Here is a 22,823-nt window from a genome sequence, read left to right on the forward strand (position 1 = left end):
CTTGGCTCCAGAAACTCACCGGCCTGTCTCCTGCCTTCCAAAGATCCTGCTCCAGCGACGCCTTCCGAAGGGACCAGCGACCTCGACATCCTCTGAGGACTGCCCCTGCTTCGAAAAGACAAGAAACTCCCGAGGACAGCGGACCTGCTCCAAGAAAAGCTGCAACTTTGTTTCCAGCAGCTTTAAAGATCCCTGCAAGCTCCCCGCAAGAAGCGTGAGACTTGCAACACTGCACCCGGCGACCCCGACTCGGCTGGTGGAGACCCGACACCTCAGGAGGGACCCCAGGACTACTCTGATACTGTGAGTACCAAAACCTGTCCCCCCTGAGCCCCCACAGCGCCGCCTGCAGAGGGAATCCCGAGGCTTCCCCTGACCGCGACTCTTTGAATCTAAAGTCCCGACGCCTGGGAGAGACCCTGCACCCGCAGCCCCCAGGACCTGAAGGACCGGACTTTCACTGGAGAAGCGACCCCCAGGAGTCCCTCTCCCTTGCCCAAGTGGAGGTTTCCCCGAGGAACCCCCCCCTTGCCTGCCTGCAGCGCTGAAGAGATCCCGAGATCTCTCATAGACTAACACTGCGAACCCGACGCTTGTTTCTACACTGCACCCGGCCGCCCCCGCGCCGCTGTGGGTGAAATTTCTGTGTGGACTCGTGTCCCCCCCGGTGCCCTACAAAACCCCCCTGGTCTGCCCTCCGAAGACGCGGGTACTTACCTGCAAGCAGACCGGAACCGGGGCACCCCCTTCTCTCCATTCTAGCCTATGTGTTTTGGGCACCACTTTGAACTCTGCACCTGACCGGCCCTGAGCTGCTGGTGTGGTGACTTTGGGGTTGCTCTGAACCCCCAACGGTGGGCTACCTTGGACCAAAAACTGAACCCTGTAAGTGTCTTACTTACCTGGTAAAACTAATCAAAACTTACCTCCCCTAGGAACTGTGAAAATTGCACTAAGTGTCCACTTTTAAAACGGCTATTTGTCAATAACTTGAAAAGTACACATGCAATTTTGATGATTTGAAGTTCCTAAAGTACTTACCTGCAATACCTTTCGAATGAGATATTACATGTAGAATTTGAACCTGTGGTTCTTAAAATAAACTAAGAAAAGATATTTTTCTATATAAAAACCTATTGGCTGGATTTGTCTCTGAGTGTGTGTACCTCATTTATTGTCTATGTGTATGTACAACAAATGCTTAACACTACTCCTTGGATAAGCCTACTGCTCGACCACACTACCACAAAATAGAGCATTAGTATTATCTATTTTTACCACTATTTTACCTCTAAGGGGAACCCTTGGACTCTGTGCATGCTATTCCTTACTTTGAAATAGCACATACAGAGCCAACTTCCTACAAGTATTATCTATTTTTACCACTATTTTACCTCTAAGGGGAACCCTTGGACTCTGTGCATGCTATTCCTTACTTTGAAATAGCACATACAGAGCCAACTTCCTACAGATATTACATGTAGAATTTGAACCTGTGGTTCTTAAAATAAACTAAGAAAAGATATTTTTCTATACAAAAACCTATTGGCTGGATTTGTCTCTGAGTGTGTGTACCTCATTTATTGTCTATGTGTATGTACAACAAATGCTTAACACTACTCCTTGGATAAGCCTATTGCTCGACCACACTACCACAAAACAGAGCATTGGTATTATCTCTTTTTGCCACTATCTTACCTCTAAGGGGAACCCTTGGACTCTGTGCATACTATTCTTTACTTTGAAATAGTGCATACAGAGCCAACTTCCTACACCAAACTTCCCAGTTTTCAGTGTAGCCATTATGGTGCTGTGGAGTTCGTGTTTGACAGACTCCCAGACCATATACTCTTATGGCTACCCTGCACTTACAATGTCTAAGGTTTTGTTTAGACACTGTTGGGGTACCATGCTCATGCACTGGTACCCTCACCTATGGTATAGTGCACCCTGCCTTAGGGCTGTAAGGCCGGCTAGAGGGGTGTCTTACCTATACTGCATAGGCAGTGAGAGGCTGGCGTGGCACCCTGAGGGGAGTGCCATGTCGACTTACTCGTTTTATCCTCACTAGCACACACAAGCTGGCAAGCAGTGTGTCTGTGCTGAGTGAGAGGTCTCCAGGGTGGCATAAGAGATGCTGCAGCCCTTAGAGACCTTCCTTGGCATCAGGGCCCTTGGTACTAGAAGTACCAGTTACAAGGGACTTATCTGGATGCCAGGGTCTGCCAATTGTGGATACAAAAGTACAGGTTAGGGAAAGAACACTGGTGCTGGGGCCTGGTTAGCAGGCCTCAGCACACTTTCAATTGTAAACATAGCATCAGCAAAGGCAAAAAGTCAGGGGGCAACCATGCCAAGGAGGCATTTCCTTACACCCATTCACCGCAAAACATTTTTATTTTGAAAAGTTAAATATTGACCCAAACATGAACACCAAACGAAACCTGGTAATAAGTGGCCCCATAAAAACAGATTAAGATTGTATGTGAGATGAGAAGAATTACAGCAGTGTTGATAGAACTCACAGCCACTGAATACATGAAGCGCTCATGTTAAATGCTCTTAAGAGAAAGAGAAAACTTGTCCCTAAACAGATGGTAATATTAGGAGAAGTGGTAAGCTTCAAATAACATAGCACTGCTCCGTGGTAGTGAACAACTTAGAAAAAAAGGCGGGACCAAAGACAGATTAACCACTTGGAAGCAAGGAATTTTAAAGGATACTCAAATAGACTAGTTAAGAGCAATGGGCAGACTTGAAGCCCACAAAGTATACACAACAGGTCTCTAAGAGACCGCACAATGTATAGGATCGACCTAAAAACGGACAGTCACATGTACCGTGAAATGACTACCGCCTGAATAAAACTAATTCAAATTAAGCACTGAAAGACTTCTTGCTCTCTAGTCTCCTTCTGTGCTGCGTGCACATGGATTACATCTTTGTAGGCGTTGAGTGCTCCCATTTACAGGCACTACTTTTAGTCATAGGTTTGTTGACAAACGGGTAAGTGCCTAGACACAGGTTAACAAGATACTGGCTACCGAGAGGCACCAAGAACTCTAAAAATACCACTCCTTACCTGCCATGCTGTTTGTTGCATCAGTCAGAGGAACGGCCACTTTCGGGGCTGCTTTAGGAGGAGCTGCAGCCTTGCCTTCTGGTGCCGTGGTCACCTCTGGTGCATCATCTCCATCCTCGTCTACATCAGGGAACTCCCACTGGGATTCACCTGTCTGTTCATTTAGATAGAAATAACGCCTATGCTCCCTAAATCACAAGAAAAAGAAAACTTGTTTAAGCCTCATATCCCAGCAAGGACAGGCAACACCTGGTACTCCCCGAAGAGCACAAGACTCTCCAGGAAGCCAGTCATTGATTCACTGCCAAAAACAGATGCCACACAAACTTTAAGACAACAATGCACACAGTAGGATTGGGGCAACCTGTGAATAGCTACACCCCTAGGCTGACAAACAAAGCAGAAAGAAATCAGCTCAGGGGCAAGATCAAAACTCAAAAGGGGTGCTGGCCATTTAACAGACAGGAACATGTTCTTCTGCGGACTACTGACAGAAAGGTGCCTAGACGAGCAGGCCGCCTACTTCCCAGAGGGACTGCCGAGACCACAGTTAGGATAACAGCAGTGAAAGCTAAGTTGAAAAAGGCTCTGGGAACTGAAAAATAAGAGCAAAAATTTTAAATTACAAAAAATAATCAAGGCAAATAAAAATCTTAAGATCTGACCTGGAGTAGGAGTCTCTTATCTTCATCTTGATTGACAGCTGGTGCCATGGTGATCCTGTAAACTTCGCTGACGTTACTCGACAGGTTGAACCTTCCAGAAATCCTGTAAAGCGTACAGAGCTCTCGCAAGCGCTCCCCCCATTCCTGCCCTACACAATGCAATTACACCCTGGACAGGAAACATCTGCTCAGTCCAATCACGAAGCTACTTTTAACATTTACTCATTTGTCTCCAGTTTATGGCTGGCCCAAACTGTGTGTGTGCGGCAGGCTGGGCCTGGTTAGCACCTCTTTCCAGTCTCCAGACAGAGGATGTCACGGCGTCAGGTGGCGGTGGTCACAAGTCATGTCTGAGAAGTCAAAGGTGAAAGGTGAAAAGGGTAGAAGATGCGTACCTGTCCCAGTGGCAGGACCAGCCCTTTGGAGTGGCGTTAATTTCATATTGTCTTATTTGTTCGGCTGCATCTTGAAGTTTGTGTTTGAGGTAATTGCCGTTGAGTGCTCCTTCTCGCCAATCAGAAATTCGAGTCTAGAAGCAAGCCAAAACAAACAGAATACAGGTCAGATACCATCAACGTACTATCCCTTTAAAAGGGAGCACAGAGTGGAGCGCTGGTGGCTAAAGGATGCACCACCTGAGGAGTTGGAAACGAAGCTGGCAAATATATTTACTTTATTATTTTGCTGTACATTTTTATGAAGTGTAAGTTAAATAGGAAGGTGCCAGCGACCTGGAGACAGCAGCTAGCTGGAGGCACAAGGCATTGCACACAGAACTAGCATGGGAAAGAAAAGGTCAGGATGAATGGGTAGCAGATTAAAGAAACCAACATAAAATAAGAAGAAAGACAAATCAGTAAATGACCGTGCTGGAAGAGGCTGTGATCGTCGAGAAGAACAGACGGCCACAGACAGAACTGAAGAAACAAAAAGAACTAAAAACAGAGGTAGAGTAATGGGACTGAAAGCATTTTTCAGCCATAGGAATGGAAACCGTTAAGTGTGATAAGGGTTAATCAGAAAGTGAGGAGGTAAAGGGAAAGAGAAGAAGAAATAGGTTAACGAAAAGCCCTGGAAGACTGAAGCTGTAGTAAGGCGGCATGTGAATAGGGAGCAGGTACAGAGGAGTAAGACATTTGGAACAGTGGCAACAACAAATCCTTTGAGACTACAGGACTGGGGAATGCCAGTGGATAACTACGGGAGAGTGGAGAAGTAGGAAACTGTAGCGTTAAGATGTTTTATGAGAAGAACCAGCACTTTACAGCAGAGTAGTCTAACGTGGAAAAATACAACAGCTGTGCCCAAGAGCAGCATGGATGTTGTGCAGCTCTGGGCCTTGTAGGATACCATCGGAGGTGCCTACAATTAAATTGTCTATTCATCCTCTAGAGATGGGACAATGTCACTTGGTCTTATATAAAACAGCACTCTCCATTTAAACAGTATTTTTATTTTGTTTTATACATGAGTAATTATATGAATGTGGTTTTTGTGCAGCAGCTACCCAACCAAGGGAGGCTGTGTTTAAAAACACTAATACGGAGCCCAGAAATGTAAAGCGGCATTACATGGGAATATTTTTGTTTCTTACAAAATACACAAATATATGAAGCATGAGTTCCTCAAGGAAAGAATTCCAGCGCCGAGCTGTTAAGTATGCAAAGGAGCAGCACCCTGCCTAGCCCCCCAGCTATTGGAAATTGAGTAACTTGGTCACAGCTGATCTTAAAGACCTCCCAGAGGAATAATGATAAGCTAAGTTACAAAGATTCACAGGACCAGAATTGTTCAAGGCTCAGAAGGTTAGTGAGGTTCCTGAGATGAGGAGAAAGTCATATCTTTAGGTTAGTTTAGAATAAGACGTGTCACATTTTGAACAATTTGCAAATGTTGAACAAGATACTTTGGTAGGATGAAATAAAGCGAGCTTCCATAACCAAGTCTAGACAATCACAACATGAACCACTGATTTATGGGTCAAAGGAGGTTAACACCTTCCTGAGTGATTTGGATGAAACTGTACCTACCTGGGACCTAGAGGTGCGAGCTCTGTAAAATTAAAATCAAGTTTCTAGCAAACCTGGAAGTGCAGGTGGGTTGATAGAGTTCATGGCGATGACCATGTGGAGCTGGGGGAAGCCAAAGACCAGCAGCTTCGTCACTGTGGAAAGACAGTACTTAAACTTCTCTTGTATAAAGGAGATGTTCTGTGTTGGAAGCAAACATTTCTACCAGCCAAAGTAATCTGTGCTTAAGAAGGGGAACGGCAACCTATTTGTGGGAGGAAAGACCATCGGGGAATGACCACAGGAATTTTTTTTTTTTAAAAATCCGTCACTTACTAATTAGCTGCAGCTACAGAGCTGGAAAAAGATGCTTGAGCAATGGAACATGAGACTTATCAATGCTGCAGAGACACAATGAGGCAGAGTCTCAATCATCCAGAATAGATCGAGGTTAGATCCGTTACTGACAACAGAGCAGTTTCAGTGCTAGAGTGGATTGTGGGTTTTCAAAAGGCTGGAGAGCTGTTAACAGCCTTTTCCACAGTCTTAGCCATTAGCATTAAACGTAATAGAGCACACGTTGGCAACCTCTGTAGGATCTGCAGACTGAGGAACTACAGGAGAACTAAAGGATCGGTTTAAATGCAGATACAATTGTGGTCCAACGAAGAGTCGACCACATAAAAATGAGGGCGCCACAGGTCCTCTGTTGAGCCGGAGTTACAAGATAACAAATGAAGGAAACAAATTAGAGCAAAGGGCCTGGTCCTGCAGAAATAGAGCAGGTTATGAAGGTGGACATTCCTTCTCCTACGGTGCTGCCAAGAGCTGAGACGACCCGCCCTGCTCTCCCACCGCCTTCACCCCCCCTACCTGCAAACAGCACCCTCCCAGGCAGATTTTAGAAAGAAACTCAGGACTTTGCTCCTTGATGCATACCTCGCATCACAGAGCCCAAATACAGTAAAGAGTGATAGCGCTGCACTTTACAAATGCGGATCTATAGGAAGTTGGCTCTGTATGCACTATTTCAAAGTAAGGAATAGTATGCACAGAGTCCAAGGGTTCCCCTTAGAGGTAAGATAGTGGCAAAAAGAGATAATACTAATGCTCTATTTTGTGGTAGTGTGGTCGAGCAGTAGGCTTATCAGAGGAGTAGTGTTAAGCATTTGTTGTACACACACAAGCATTAAATGAGGAACACACTCAGACAATTCCGGGCCAATAGGTTTTTGTAGGAGGTTGGCTCTGTATGTGCTATTTCAAAGTAAGGAATAGCATGCACAGAGTCCAAGGGTTCCCCTTAGAGGTAAGATAGTGGCAAAAAGAGATAATACTAATGCTCTATTTTGTGGTAGTGTGGTCGAGCAGTAGGCTTATCCAAGGAGTAGTGTTAAGCATTTGTTGTACATACACAGACAATAAATGAGGTACACACACTCAGAGACAAATCCAGCCAATAGGTTTTTATATAGAAAAATATATTTTCTTAGTTTATTTTAAGAACCACAGGTTCAAATTCTACATGTAATATCTCATTCGAAAGGTATTGCAGGTAAGTACTTTAGGAACTTCAAATCATCAAAATTGCATGTATACTTTTCAAGTTATTCACAAATAGCTGTTTTAAAAGTGGACACTTAGTGCAATTTTCACAGTTCCTAGGGGAGGTAAGTATTTGTTAGGTTAACCAGGTAAGTAAGACACTTACAGGGCTTAGTTCTTGGTCCAAGGTAGCCCACCGTTGGGGGTTCAGAGCAACCCCAAAGTCACCACACCAGCAGCTCAGGGCCGGTCAGGTGCAGAGTTCAAAGTGGTGCCCAAAACACATAGGCTAGAATGGAGAGAAGGGGGTGCCCCGGTTCCGGTCTGCTTGCAGGTAAGTACCCGCGTCTTCGGAGGGCAGACCAGGGGGGTTTTGTAGGGCACCGGGGGGGACACAAGCCCACACAGAAATTTCACCCTCAGCGGCGCGGGGGCGGCCGGGTGCAGTGTAGAAACAAGCGTCGGGTTCGCAATGTTAGTCTATGAAAGATCTCGGGATCTCTTCAGCGCTGCAGGCAGGCAAGGGGGGGGTTCCTCGGGGAAACCTCCACTTGGACAAGGGAGAGGGACTCCTGGGGGTCACTCCTCCAGTGAAAGTCCGGTCCTTCAGGTCCTGGGGGCTGCGGGTGCAGGGTCTCTCCCAGGTGTCGGGACTTAGGATTCAAAGAGTCGCGGTCAGGGGAAGCCTCGGGATTCCCTCTGCAGGCGGCGCTGTGGGGGCTCAGGGGGGACAGGTTTTTGTACTCACAGTCTTAGAGTAGTCCTGGGGTCCCTCCTGAGGTGTTGGATCGCCACCAGCCGAGTCGGGGTCGCCGGGTGCAGTGTGGCAAGTCTCACGCTTCTTGCGGGGAGCTTGCAGGGTTCTTTAAAGCTGCTGGAAACAAAGTTGCAGCTTTTCTTGGAGCAGGTCCGCTGTCCTCGGGAGTTTCTTGTCTTTTCGAAGCAGGGGCAGTCCTCAGAGGATGTCGAGGTCGCTGGTCCCTTTGGAAGGCGTCGCTGGAGCAGGATCTTTGGAAGGCAGGAGACAGGCCGGTGAGTTTCTGGAGCCAAGGCAGTTGTCGTCTTCTGGTCTTCCGCTGCAGGGGTTTTCAGCTAGGCAGTCCTTCTTCTTGTAGTTGCAGGAATCTGATTTTCTAGGGTTCAGGGTAGCCCTTAAATACTAAATTTAAGGGCGTGTTTAGGTCTGGGGGGTTAGTAGCCAATGGCTACTAGCCCTGAGGGTGGGTACACCCTCTTTGTGCCTCCTCCCAAGGGGAGGGGGTCACAATCCTAACCCTATTGGGGGAATCCTCCATCTGCAAGATGGAAGATTTCTAAAAGTTAGAGTCACTTCAGCTCAGGACACCTTAGGGGCCGTCCTGACTGGCCAGTGACTCCTCCTTGTTGCTTTCTTTGTTCCCTCCAGCCTTGCCGCCAAAAGTGGGGGCCGTGGCCGGAGGGGGCGGGCAACTCCACTAAGCTGGAGTGCCCTGCTGGGCTGTGACAAAGGGGTGAGCCTTTGAGGCTCACCGCCAGGTGTCACAGTTCCTGCCTGGGGGAGGTGTTAGCATCTCCACCCAGTGCAGGCTTTGTTACTGGCCTCAGAGTGACAAAGGCACTCTCCCCATGGGGCCAGCAACATGTCTCTGGTGTGGCAGGCTGCTGGAACTAGTCAGCCTACACAGACAGTCGGTTAAGTTTCAGGGGGCACCTCTAAGGTGCCCTCTGTGGTGTATTTTACAATAAAATGTACACTGGCATCAGTGTGCATTTATTGTGCTGAGAAGTTTGATACCAAACTTCCCAGTTTTCAGTGTAGCCATTATGGTGCTGTGGAGTTCGTGTTTGACAGACTCCCAGACCATATACTCTTATGGCTACCCTGCACTTACAATGTCTAAGGTTTTGTTTAGACACTGTAGGGGTACCATGCTCATGCACTGGTACCCTCACCTATGGTATAGTGCACCCTGCCTTAGGGCTGTAAGGCCTGCTAGAGGGGTGTCTTACCTATACTGCATAGGCAGTGAGAGGCTGGCATGGCACCCTGAGGGGAGTGCCATGTCGACTTACTCGTTTTGTCCTCACTAGCACACACAAGCTGGCAAGCAGTGTGTCTGTGCTGAGTGAGGGGTCTCTAGGGTGGCATAATACATGCTGCAGCCCTTAGAGACCTTCCCTGGCATCAGGGCCCTTGGTACCAGAGGTACCAGTTACAAGGGACTTATCTGGATGCCAGGGTGTGCCAATTGTGGAAACAATGGTACATTTTAGGTGAAAGAACACTGGTGCTGGGGCCTGGTTAGCAGGGTCCCAGCACTCTTCTCAGTCAAGTCAGCATCAGTATCAGGCAAAAAGTGGGGGGTAACTGCAACAGGGAGCCATTTCTTTACAGTTTTTGTATAGAAAAATATATTTTCTTAGTTTATTTTAAGAACCACAGGTTCAAATTTCACATGTAATACTTCAAATGAAAGGTATTGCAGGTAGGTACTTTAGGAACTTTGAATAATCAAAATAGCATACACAGTTTTCATATAAATCACATATAGCTATTTTAAAACTAGACAGTGCAATTTTCACAGTTCCTAGGGGGAGTAAGAGTTTGTTTTTGCAGGTAAGTAAACCACCTACGGGGTTCAAGTTTGGATCCAAGGTAGCCCACCGTTGGGGGTTCAGAGCACCCCCAAAGTTACCACACCTGCAGCTCAGGGCCGGTCAGGTGCAGAGGTCAAAGTGGTGCCCAAAAAGCATAGGCTTCAATGGAGAAGGGGGTGCCCCTGTTCCAGTCTGCCAGCAGGTAAGTACCCGCGTCTTCGGAGGGCAGACCAGGGGGGTTTAGTAGGGCACCGGGGGGGGGGGGGAGGGGGGTGGTAGTGGGACAAAAGTCCACACAGAAAGTACACCCTCAGCGGCACGGGGCGGCCGGGTTTGTAATAGAAAGCAATGGGAGACCAAGGGGTCTCTTCAGCGATGCAGGCAGGCAAGGGGGGGCTCCTCGGGGTAGCCACCACCTGGGCAAGGGAGAGGGCCTCCTGGGGGTCACTCCTGCACTGGAGTTCGGACCCTTCAGGTCCTGGGGGCTGTGGAGCAGAGTCTTTACCAGGCATCGGGATCTGAGGAGCAGGCAGTCGCGGTCAGGGGGAGCCTCGGGATTCCCTCTGCAGGCGTCGCTGTGGGGGCAACTCTGACTACTCATGGTCTCGCAGTCGTCGGGGAGTCCTCCCTGAAGTGTTTGTTCTCCACCAGTCGAGCCGGGGGCGTCGGGTGCAGAGTAGCAAGTCTCACGCTTCCGGCGGGAAATGCAAGTTGGTTTAAAGTTGCTCCTTTGTAACAAAGTTGCAGTCTTGGGTGAACAGAGCCGCTGTCCTCGGGAGTTCTTGGTCCTTCTAGAGCAGGGCAGTCCTCTGAGGATTCAGAGGTAGCTGGTCCCTGGGAAAAGCGTCGCTGGAGCAGTGTCTTTAGAAGTGGGGAGACAGGCCAGTAGAGCTGGGCCAAAAGCAGTTGGTGTCTCCGTCTTCTCTGCAGGGTTTTTCAGCTTAGCAGTCCTCTTCTTCTTAGGTTCCAGGAATCAGAGTTCCTTGGTTCTTGGGAGCCCCTAAATACTTGATTTAGGGGTGTGTTTAGGTCTGGGGGGGTTAGTAGCCAATGGCTACTAGCCCTGAGGGTGGCTACACCCTCTTTGTGCCTCCTCCCTGAGGGGAGGGGGGCGCATCCCTAATCCCATTGGGCGAATCCTCCATCTGCAAGATGGAGGATTTCTAAAAGTCAGAGTCCCCTCAGCTCAGGACACCTTAGGGGCTGTCCTAACTGGCCAGTGACCCCTCCTTGTTTTTCTCATTATCTAGCTGGAGTGCCCGGAGGCATTGTAACACGAAGCTTGAGCCTTTGAAGCTCACTGCTAGGTGTTACAGTTCCTGCAGGGGGAGGTGTGAAGCACCTCCACCCAGAGCAGGCTTTTGTTTCTGTCCCCAGAGAGCACAAAGGCTCAGAAACCTGTCTCTCAGCAGCAGGCTGGCACAGACCAGTCAGTCCTGCACTGAACAATTGGGTAAAATACAGGGGGGCCTCTGTGTGCATTTTTTAATAAATCCAACACTGGCATCAGTGTGGGTTTATTATTCTGAGAAGTTTGATACCAAACTTCCTAGTATTCAGTGTAGCCATTATGGTGCTGTGGAGTTCGTTTTTGACAGCCTCCCAGGCCATATACTCTTATGGCTACCCTGCACTTACAATGTCTAAGGTTTGGCTAAGACACTGTAGGGGCATAGTGCTCATGCACCTATGCCCTCACCTGTGGTATAGTGCACCCTGCCTTAGGGCTGTAAGGCCTGCTAGAGGGGTGACTTACCTATGCCACAGGCAGTGTGAGGTTGGCATGGCACCCTGAGGGGAGTGCCATGTCGACTTAGTCATTTTCTCCCCACCAGCACACACAAGCTGGCAAGCAGTGTGTCTGTGCTGAGTGAGGGGTCCCCAGGTGGCATAAGACATGCTGCAGCCCTTAGAGACCTTCCCTGGCATCAGGGCCCTTGGTACCAGAGGTACCAGTTACAAGGGACTTATCTGGATGCCAGGGTGTGCCAATTGTGGAAACAATGGTACATTTTAGGTGAAAGAACGCTGGTGCTGGGGCCTGGTTAGCAGGGTCCCAGCACACTTCTCAGTCAAGTCAGCATCAGTATCAGGCAAAAAGTGGGGGGTAACTGCAACAGGGAGCCATTTCTTTACAGGATCCATTAAAAGGGAGCGGACGTAGCCCGTGAGGCAGAATTGCTGTGAATTACTGCAAGTTTGTAAGGAAAGAATATTGCCAAATTGTCAGATCTTGGGAAGGGATTACAGGTTTGTGACAAAGCTGTGGGAAGGTGTTTCCAATGGAAAATATTTCTATAGTGAAGTTTGAAGAAGGGGCAGGTTTCATCAGTGTAATATGCAGCTCAAGCTTTTTTCACGAGCTTGAAGTAGTTTTTCTTTTAGTGATCTTGAGGTCGCTTAAGAACCCTGCTCGCAATTAGTTATGTACAGAGCCACGGAGATCCATGAATTAAAGCTTGAGTCGTGATCTTTCACGAAAACAGCAGGGCAGCCAGGGCTTGGCCAGGTTTCTATACTGATCTTAGACCAACCTCTTGTCAGCCTGATGGATTTGGCTTGAGGCAATGCCGGTGTGGTACATCAACTGGAAGGGAAATGATGGGCAATCAGACCAAGAAGCAGTGAAGGCCGGTCAACTGATCAGTACAGCTAAAAAAATAAGATCCAAGAAACGACTGGCTTGATGCGATTTACATTACAAACTTAACATTACAAGATGGGCAGAGGCCCCTGGGAGCATCCGATTGGTTAGGCCGGGCAGGTGACCTCCCCGACCCCCTCTGATAGGTAGGTCACTGCAGAGGGACGAACCCCCTTCTGCCCCTGGAACTGCTGCTCGTCTTCACCTAGAACCGGAACAAGTCTGCTTCTGATGGGAAGGTTCCCATGGCAACATTGTTTCTCCAGATCCTGCAAGAACTCTGCAACATCCAAGGCTGTGCATCCTCCAGGGTCACAAGGACTCAGTTTGCACCAGAAAGCAAGAAGGAATCTTCCTTTGACTGAAGGAGTCACTCCCCTGCAACCGCAGGCACAGTCGTCTGGGTGGTGCGGTCTGCAGTCTCTGGACATCCAAAGATCCTGCTTCACAGGTGATGTGTGGTCTCCTCTGGGTCCTGCTTGTCTATCCAAGTTGGGAGAATGTGGGCCCTTGCTCCTGCCACTGGACTGGCACCCTGCTGCACTGAAACTGTTGCATGTATTGAAGCTTGGTGAATCTTCCTCCAGATCTTCCACTTTCAAGAAGCCTTGCACAAATCCCCCCGCCAGCACTCTGCAAACCAAGTATCAGCTCCTGTCCAGCAACTCCTGCTACGTGGGACTTGTGTTTGGCAGGGCTGGGCTCCTTGTGACTGTTCAGCACCTGTGGGTGACTCATGGGGGCTCCATCGACTTCTGTTGGCCTTCTTGTGTGCTGAGGGCTAGCTCCAGCTCCTCCTCCTGGGTAGTCTCTCCTGGACATTGCAGGTCCACAACTTTGCAAATTTCTGTTGTGTTTCTATTTGCAATTGCCAGTGCTTGTGGGTAATCTGGCTGGTCACTGACCCTCCTGCAATCCAGCGATCCTCAAGGGACTGCTCTTGGGCAATTCCTGGGATCTTCAACTCCTGGACCATGCAGCTGGACTTATTCTTCCACTAACTTTATGGAACTTCATCTTCAGGAGGGTGGGCATTGCCTTCTGCACCACCTGGGAACCTCCTTGGGTGCTGCACTACTGCACCATTCCTTTGCAGGACCTCCATGTCCAGAATCCATCCCTGGGATTCACCGGCCGGGTCCATGGGTTGTGACGGCAGCTGGACAATCCAAGGCATTGACCGTCTTCTGAGAGAGTCCCTTCTGCTCTGTGCATCAGAGTTCCTATTGTAGATACTTCTGTCTTCTGGGTATCTTGGGGTAGGGTCACTTTCCATCCATCCTTTTGCCTACTGGTTTCCTCTGGGTCCGCTGGTAAGAGATTCCTGAATTCCACAAACTCCAACCACTGTTTCCTGTATTAGCCTATAGGACAACTGGGTGGGTAATTTACTTACTCCTGGTTGCCCCCTGACTTTTTGCCTTTGCTGATGCTATGTTTACAATTGAAAGTGTGCTGAGGCCTGCTAACCAGGCCCCAGCACCAGTGTTCTTTCCCTAACCTGTACTTTTGTATCCACAATTGGCAGACCCTGGCATCCAGATAAGTCCCTTGTAACTGGTACTTCTAGTACCAAGGGCCCTGATGCCAAGGAAGGTCTAAGGGCTGCAGCATGTCTTATGCCACCCTGGAGACCTCTCACTCAGCACAGACACACTGCTTGCCAGCTTGTGTGTGCTAGTGAGGACAAAACAAGTAAGTCGACATGGCACTCCCCTCAGGGTGCCATGCCAGCCTCTCACTGCCTATGCAAGTATAGGTCAGTCACCCCTCTAGCAGGCCTTACTGCCCTAAGGCAGGGTGCACTATGCCATAGGTGAGGGTACCAGTGCATGAGCATGGTACCCCTACAGTGTCTAAACAAAACCTTAGACATTATAAGTGCAGGGTAGCCATAAGAGTATATGGTCTGGGAGTTTGTCAAACACGGACTCCACAGCACCATAATGGCTACACTGAAAACTGGGAAGTTTGGTATCAAACTTCTCAGCACAATAAATGCACACTGATGCCAGTGTACATTTTATTGCAAAATACACCCCAGAGGGCACCTTAGAGGTGCCCCCTGAAACTTAACCGACTGTCTGTGTAGGCTGACTAGTTCCAGCAGCCTGCCACACTAGAGACATGTTGCTGGCCCCATGGGGAGAGTGCCTTTGTCACTCTGAGGCCAGTAACAAAGCCTGCACTGGGTGGAGATGCTAACACCTCCCCCAGGCAGGAGCTGTAACGCCTCAAAGGCTCACCCCTTTGTCACAGCACCGCAGGACACTCCAGCTAGTGGAGTTGCCCGCCCCCTCCGGCCCGGCCCCCACTTTTGGCGGCAAGGCCGGAGGAAAATAATGAGAACAACAAGGAGGAGTCACTGGCCAGTCAGGACAGCCCCTAAGGTGTCCTGAGCTGAAGTGACTCTAACTTTTAGAAATCCTCCATCTTGCAGATGGAGGATTCCCCCAATAGGGTTAGGATTGTGACCCCCTCCCCTCGGGAGGAGGCACAAAGAGGGTGTACCCATCCTCAGGGCTAGTAGCCATTGGCTACTAACCCCCCAGACCTAAACACGCCCTTAAATTTAGTATTTAAGGGCTACCCTGAACCCTAGAAAATTAGATTCCTGCGACAAGGACTGCCCAGCTGAAAACCCCTGCAGAGGAAGACCAGAAGACAACAACTGCCTTGGCCCCAGACTTACCGGCCTGTCTCCTGCCTTCCAAAGAACTCTGCTCCAGCGACGCCTTCCAAAGGGACCAGCGACCTCTGAATCCTCCGAGGACTGCCCTGCTTCGAAAAAGACAAGAAACTCCCGAGGACAGCGGCACTGCTCCAAAAGAACTGCAACTTTGTTACAAGGAGCAGATTTAAAGACCCCTGCAACTCCCCGCAAGAAGCGTGAGACTTGCAACACTGCACCCGGCGACCCCGACTCGACTGGTAGAGAACAACCAACTCAGGGAGGACCCTCCGGCGACTCTACGACTGTGAGTAACCAAAGTTGTCCCCCCTGAGCCCCCACAGCGACGCCTGCAGAGGGAATCCCCAGGCTCCCCCTGACCACGACTGTCTGAACTCCATTTCCCTACGGCTGGGAAAGACCCTGCACCCGCAGCCCCCAGCCCCTCAAGAAACGGAACTTCTGTGCAGGAGTGACCCCCAGGAGGCCCTCTCCCTTGCCCAGGTGGTGGCTACCCCGAGGAGCCCCCCCCCCCCCTTGCCTGCCTGCGACGCTGAAGAGATCCCTTGATCTCTCATTGACTTCCATTGAAAACCAGACGTGTGTTTGCACACTGCACCCGGCCGCCCCCGCGCTGCTGAGGGTGTACTTTCTGTGCTGACTTGTGTCCCCCCCGGTGCCCTACAAAACCCCCCTGGTCTGCCCTCCGAAGACGCGGGTACTTACCTGCTGGCAGACTGGAACCGGGGCACCCCCTTCTCTCCATTATAGCCTATGTGTTTTGGGCACCTCTTTGACCTTTGCACCTGACCGGCCCTGAGCTGCTGGTGTGGTAACTTTGGGGCTGCTCTGAACCCCCAACGGTGGGCTACCTTGGACCAAAAACTGAAACCTGTAAGTGCCTTACTTACCTGTTGAAACTAACAATAACTTACCTCCCCCAGGAACTGTGAAAATTGCACTTTTAAAACAGCTTATTGTGTTTTATGTAAAAAGTATACATGCTAAAGTAATGATTCAAAGTTCCTATAGTACTTACCTGCAATACCTTTCAAAAGAACTATTACATGTAAAATTTGAACCTGTGGTTCTTAAAATAAACTAAGAAAATATATTTTTCTATAACAAAACCTATTGGCTGGATTTGTCTCTGAGTGTGTGTACCTCATTTATTGCCTATGTGTATGTACAACAAATGCTTAACACTACTCCTTGGATAAGCCTACTGCTCGACCACACTACCACAAAATAGAGCATTAGTATTATCTCTTTTTACCACTATTTTACCTCTAAGGGGAACCCTTGGACTCTGTGCATGCTATTCCTTACTTTGAAATAGCACATACAGAGCCAACTTCCTACATTTGGTATCAAACTTCTCAGCACAATAAATGCACACTGATGCCAGTGTGGGGTTTATAGCAAAATACGCCCAGAAAGCATCTTAGAGATGCCCTCTGAATACCAGTCCGACTCCTAGTGCTATTCTGACCAGTTTCTGCCATCCTGCCACAACCAGACGAGTTGCTGGCCACATGGGGAGAGTGCCTTTGTCACTCTGTGGCCAGGAACAAAGCCTGTACTGGGTGGAGGTACTTCTCACCTCCCCTGCAGGAACTAACACCTGGCAGTGAGCCTCAAAGGCTCATGCCTTTTGTTACAGCACCCCAGGGCATCCCAGCTAGTGGAGATGCCCACCCCTCCGGCCACTGCCCCCACTTTTGGCAAGGCTGGAGGAGATGAGAAAAACAAGGAGTCACCACCCACCGGTCAGGACAGCCCCTAAGGTGTCCTGAGCGGAGGTGACCCTTGCCTTTAGAAATCCTCAATCTTGAGATTGGAGGATTCCCCCAATAGGATTAGGGATGAGCCCCCCTCCCCTCAGGGAGGAGGCACAAAGAGGGTGTAGCCACCCTCTAGGACAGTAGCCATTGGCTACGGCCCTCCTGACCTAAACACACCCCTAAATTTAGTTTTTAGGTGCACCCCCAGAACCCAGGAAATCAGATTCCTGCAATCTGCACAAAGAAGAACTGCTGACCTGAAAGCCTTGCAGACGACGGAGACTACAACTGACTTGTCCCCAGCCCTACCGGCTCAAAGTAACTGCACAGCAATGCATCTGACAGGGACCAGCAAACTCTGAAGCATCAGGACTGCCCTGAACCGAAGGACCAAGTGACTCCCGAGAACAGCGGTACTGTTCCCAAACAGCAACAACTTTGCAACTTTCAAAGACTTCACTCTTCCCGACGGAAGCGTGAGACTTCACCCTCTGCACCAGATGCCACCGGCTCGAGCTCCAGAGAACCAACACTACAGGGAGGACTCACAGGCAACTGCGACCTTGTGAGTAACCCGTGACAATTCCCCCCCCCCCCCCGGACCCACACAACAATGCATGCAGAGAGAATCCAGAGGCTCCTCCGAAAGCGACTGCCTGTAACAAGGAACCAGATGCCTGGATCAAGCACTGCACCCACACCCCCCCAGGACCTGAAGGAACCGAACTTCAGTGCAGGAGTAACCCTCAGGCAACCCTCTGCCCAGACCAGTTAGAGGCTGGCCCGGGAAAAACCCCTGCACCCTGCGTGCACCGCTAGATTGACACCCAAATCCCTCCATTGATTCCTATTCAAAACCAGATGCCTGCTAAGCACACTGCACCCGGCCGCCCCTGTGCTGCTGAGGGTGTGTTGTGTGCCTACTTGTGTCCCCCCCAGTACTCTACAAAACCCCCCTAATCTGCCCTCTGAAGACGCAGGCACTTACCTGTTGGGTGCTCTGGTTCCAGTCTGCCCTGTTCTCCATAGGTGCCTGTGTGTTTTAGGCCCTCCTTTGACCTTGGCACCTGACCGGCCATGTGTTGCTGGTGCGGTGACTTTGAGGTTGCCTTGAACCCTCAACGGTGGGCTGCCTATGCCCAGGAAACTGAACTTTTAAGTGCTTTACTTACCTCAGAAACTTAACCTTACTTACCTCCCCAGGAACTGTTGATTTTTGCACTGTGCCCACTTTTAAAGTAACTTATTGCAATTTTAACTAAAACTGTGTATGTTACTGCTCTAATTCAAAGTTCCTAACTTACCTGTGTGGAGTACCTTGCATTTTATGTATTTACTTCAAAACTTGAACTTGTGGTTCTAAAATTAAAGATATTGTTCTAAATAAAAACCTATTGGCCTGGCGTAAGTATTTGAATGTGTGTTCCTCATTTATTGCCTGTGTGTGTACAACAAATGCTTAACACTACCCTCTGATAAGCCTACTGCTCGACCACACTACCACAAAATAGAGCATTAGAATTATTTACTTTTGCCACTATCTTACCTCTAAGGGGAACCCTTAGACTCTCTAGACCCTATCTCTTACTTTGAGAAAGTATATACAGAGCCAACTTCCTACAAAGACTCACCAGTCTTCAAAAAAAAAAAAAAAAAAAAAAAAAAAAAAGGGCCCCCCCCACAACAAAAGTGACAGTTTAAAAAATAAAAGATGGCAGCTCTGTCAATTAAAAATGGCAATACACTTGAGAACATTGCTGAAGAACAAGACATGGGCAGTGACACTGTTAGACAGCGCAGCAGAGGTCATGATATGTTGTCAGAGTCTGAAATATCATCTGGATGCGACAGCAACTATCGATTTTATTGTTTAGGATTAAAACATCCAAATTGAGGGAGACGTGGCACTCCCTCCCTGGTGTGATATTCTGGGATGAACTCAGTTGTGATATCCTGCTGGCCAAAAGGGGCTGGCCTCCTGAGCACGTCCATAAGTTCCCACATGGGAAAGATGCCTTTTTGCCTTCTTTCTCTGATCTTGTTCCAGAAGCGGTAAAACAAGCCTACTCTGTCAATTGGGCTTTAGTGCAGGCACCCGCGTTATACCGCAATCATGTAGGTTGGGAGAAGGACTCTCCCAGTCATGTAATACCTATCAGGTCTACACCCCAACCTCAGCCACAATATCCTGTTAAACATGAAGCAAAAGCTCCGGTGAGGGGGATCCTCACTCAGCTCGATTACCAGGGAGTAATTGAGCCCCCGCCTCTCTGCAATGAATAACCTGTTATTCCCTCTTGCAAAACCAGACCATTCCTACAGAATAGTCTTAGATTATGGACACTTAAATAGCCATACACGTACATACGCTATACAATATTCACACAGCACTGAACAATATAGTGCGTAAAAAATACCAAACAGGATCTTCTGCCAAATCTTAGCACATGAAAGTCGGGACCCGAGTGCATTCTCATTCGGCTCACAGAAACACTTTTGCCCCAAGGCTACAAGAACAGCCCAGGGGTGTACTCAGCCCGCGTAACAACAATATTACATGATACGGATCGCAAGGCGTTGTCCTACATGGATGACATCTGTCTCGGATGACCTCACCATTCACCTTGCCAGGGTCGATCGGATCGTTTTAGGATATGCAGCCCTTGGCTACAAATTCAATTTTAGGAAAACTCTGCGTACTGTTCCTGTGATATGAGCTATTAACAAGGGGGAAGTTCTAGAGAAATGTGCAAAACTGCAGCCACTTAATACGCTCAAGAAACTACAGTCATTACTTGGTTTCTTTAGTTTTGGTAGAACATACACTCCTGACTATGCACAACATATCAAGCCACTCTGACTTAATACGCCCAGATTTTTCTAGCAAACACTGGACAGTGAACACACATCCTTAGGGAATTGAAACAGGACATGCTAGAAGCCAGACTTGCACACACAGGACAATAAAACAAATTTGGTCATCAGAATAATTGCTGGTGCCATTGGGTTCACTTATGTCACCTTTAACGAGGGCGACAGTGACCATAGCATATAAACCACATTTATACTCAAATGCATAACAACGTTTTGCATCCACAGTGAAATTCTGACCGCAATTCAAATGGCTGTCATTAAGGAGAGGCCACTTGCCCAAGGGAAGCGCATCATTGTTACCCCGGTGCCAGCCTTAGAGGCAGTCACCAAAGCAAGCGTTTATAACGCTAAGGCATTAAAACCACGCTGGATTCAGTGGGCAACTTCCCTGACTGCCACCGATGTGGACTACATCTTTGACCCAAAACTTGAGAGACAAGAATTTCTCCAATATGAACAGGAGTACCTGCACCTCTAGACATTTTGCCACTTGACAGACACCAAACTGGTACCTAAAGCTGGTTGTGCTTGAACCATCAGTATAAATGACAAACATCCATATTCAGCCGCTTACGCAGCCGTGAGTGGAATGATGGAGTTTTCCACCTTCATAATACATATACGCAGACCCTAGGGGACGGCACAGCTCAGCTGGCTGAACCTAAGGCCCTTCTTCTAGCACTAGAATACACAGAGCCAGGCTTGCTGACTTTAATTGTCTGCAATTCATAGTACTGCGTCCAGTCCTACAATGATTACCTCAATCATTCGAAGCTGAACGGGTTGAGAGACTCAAAAGAGAACACCATAAAACAGGGGGGAGGGTGGCTGATCTTAAGGATAAGCTACCATGTGCCCATGTAGTACATACACTGCGCCACCAAATTGTAGGAGTACACGTTATTGGCAATACTTTGGCTCATGAAGCAACCAAATCCGCAGTAGCTACGGCTTCTGTGGCTGCCAAGACTCGTTCTCCGATGAGATTGGATAATGAAATACTAACTGCCGTGAAGTCTTCGGCTGAAGGCAAGTCTCTCCCAAAAGCATACCCTACAAAATATTCTTACCACATCAGTGCACAGAATATTGCTTATGCAACAATTCCTTGAGCTGGAGAGCGAGCGATCCCCAACGAAGACCAGAGATTCAATCTAATAAAAGCAGCGCATGAGTGTCACTTCTGCACATGCTGGTATCTCAGCCACAGTAAACTTACAGAAACACTTCTGGTGGCCAGGTCTATACAGACAACAGTATGTCTTTTGCTGTGACATTTGCCAGCAAATAAGGGCTCCAATATCAAACACCTGCCACAGACATCCCTCTTAGTGTACAGCAGGTCACTACAATGTGTGTACCTGGACTATTGCGGTCCTCTCCAACCCGATGGTGCATACAAATACACCTTCGTCGCTGTAGATTCTTGTCCTAGATTCCTGTGGGTATGGCTGCAGCGGTCGGCTGACGCTTGAACTGTTATAAAAGACTTGCTGATCTTTATCGGTATATTTGCGGTTGCAGAATTTAGTTTGGACCAGGGCCCTGCATTTGCCTCCAAGGAATTCAGGGACACAATGGGTGTCCTCACCATACCATCCCGAGGGAAATTCCGTCGTGGAGAGGCAGAACCGTATTCTAAAGCAGTCCTTAACAGCTAGAGTATTAGGTTCTGGCCGCAGTTGGCTTCATCACCTATACGGGGTCCAGAGAGCACTGAACAATCTGCCAAGATGGTCTTGGAGTTTTGGGGGGGGGGGGGGGGGGGGGGGGGGGGGGGGGCAAGGGGGGGGGGGAACTGGTGGTGCAGCGTAATCCTTATGAGGTTCTTGATGGTTCTGGTATGGTGGAAGCAGAAACACCTTTTGACATAAATGAACATCTCACAGAAGCTTCAGCAATTTTGTGATAAATCATCCTCCAGTGCTGCTACTTTAGGAATAAGGGATTTACCAACGACTTCCACTGGCTGGATTCCTAAAGACAGGATATGGTTTGTGAGAAGATCACTGTGAAGAAGGAATTCGGTCCATCCTACAGAGCACCAGTCCTGGGAGTACAAGGTACCAGCACAGCCATCTTACCACCACTGCCTGGTTTTCAGAGCAAACAGATTAATTTCCATTGATGACGTCAAAGTTCACCATGTGGCCTATCCTGCACAGTAGACCCAGGGGTCCCTTGAGTAGTTATCGATTCCCCTCTCACTACCCCAACAGGACAGAACTCTTCAAAGTAGAATTAACAACACTACTTTGAACTATATAACAATGTCCAACGATGCTACAAATACCTCCTTGACCTTGGGGAGGGTGGGAAATGAGCTTTTACTGACTCCAGTTACCACTCCAACGACAACACCTGTCCAAGATTAGGCTGTTCTTTTACACCAACACTACACAGACTGATAACACCGTCTACCATGAGCCTCCACGTGAAGTGGCCCCATCCACCAGTAATGCACTTGCTCCTGCGTTTGCAGAGACTGCCTCTGGTTATTTCATCAACATTGCTGACTTTTCCTCAGACTAATCCACTCCAGGGATTGAAAAAAATCTCAAAGACTTGTAAGCTGTACCTATGGCTTAAAGATAATGTAAGGAAATGCCTCCTTGGCATGGTTACTCCCCAACGTTTTTGCCTTTGCTTTGATTGAAAGTGTGCCGAGACCCTGCTAACCAGGCCCCAGCACCAGTGTTCTTTCCCTAAACTGTACCTTTGTCTACACAATTGCCAAAAGTAAGAATGTGCTACTACTACAGTACCTTGCCAGTGGGAGGGAGTCAAATTCAGTTTTGGGGCACTTACAGCTAAATTCAAGCCTCTTGTCCTGCTGTCTATCAGCACACTGTGGAGGCCTTGCAGAGAAAGTGCTACCCTACAACCCTCTCTCGGATGCACTGTTATGTGGTCATTCACGGGCAGAAACATCGGCCCGTGTAGACATGCTTCAGAATTTCTCTATAGGAAAA

General features: G+C 48.6%; 1 protein-coding gene across 1 annotated transcript in view; it reads right to left on the reverse strand.

The window, feature by feature from the left end:
- Positions 1–22,823, reverse strand: part of FNBP4 (formin binding protein 4) — a 316,742-nt gene that overhangs the window by 160,258 nt on the left and 133,661 nt on the right. Inside the window, exons 11-12 of the mRNA XM_069221602.1 lie at positions 4,143–4,276; positions 3,083–3,270 (exon numbers count right to left, since the gene is read on the reverse strand). Coding sequence (XP_069077703.1) covers positions 3,083–3,270; positions 4,143–4,276 — 322 coding nt within the window. The remainder of the gene's footprint in view (positions 1–3,082; positions 3,271–4,142; positions 4,277–22,823) is intronic.

Source organism: Pleurodeles waltl, chromosome 3_1 (genome assembly GCF_031143425.1).
Source record: "Pleurodeles waltl isolate 20211129_DDA chromosome 3_1, aPleWal1.hap1.20221129, whole genome shotgun sequence".
Classification (NCBI taxonomy): Eukaryota; Metazoa; Chordata; class Amphibia; order Caudata; family Salamandridae; genus Pleurodeles; species Pleurodeles waltl.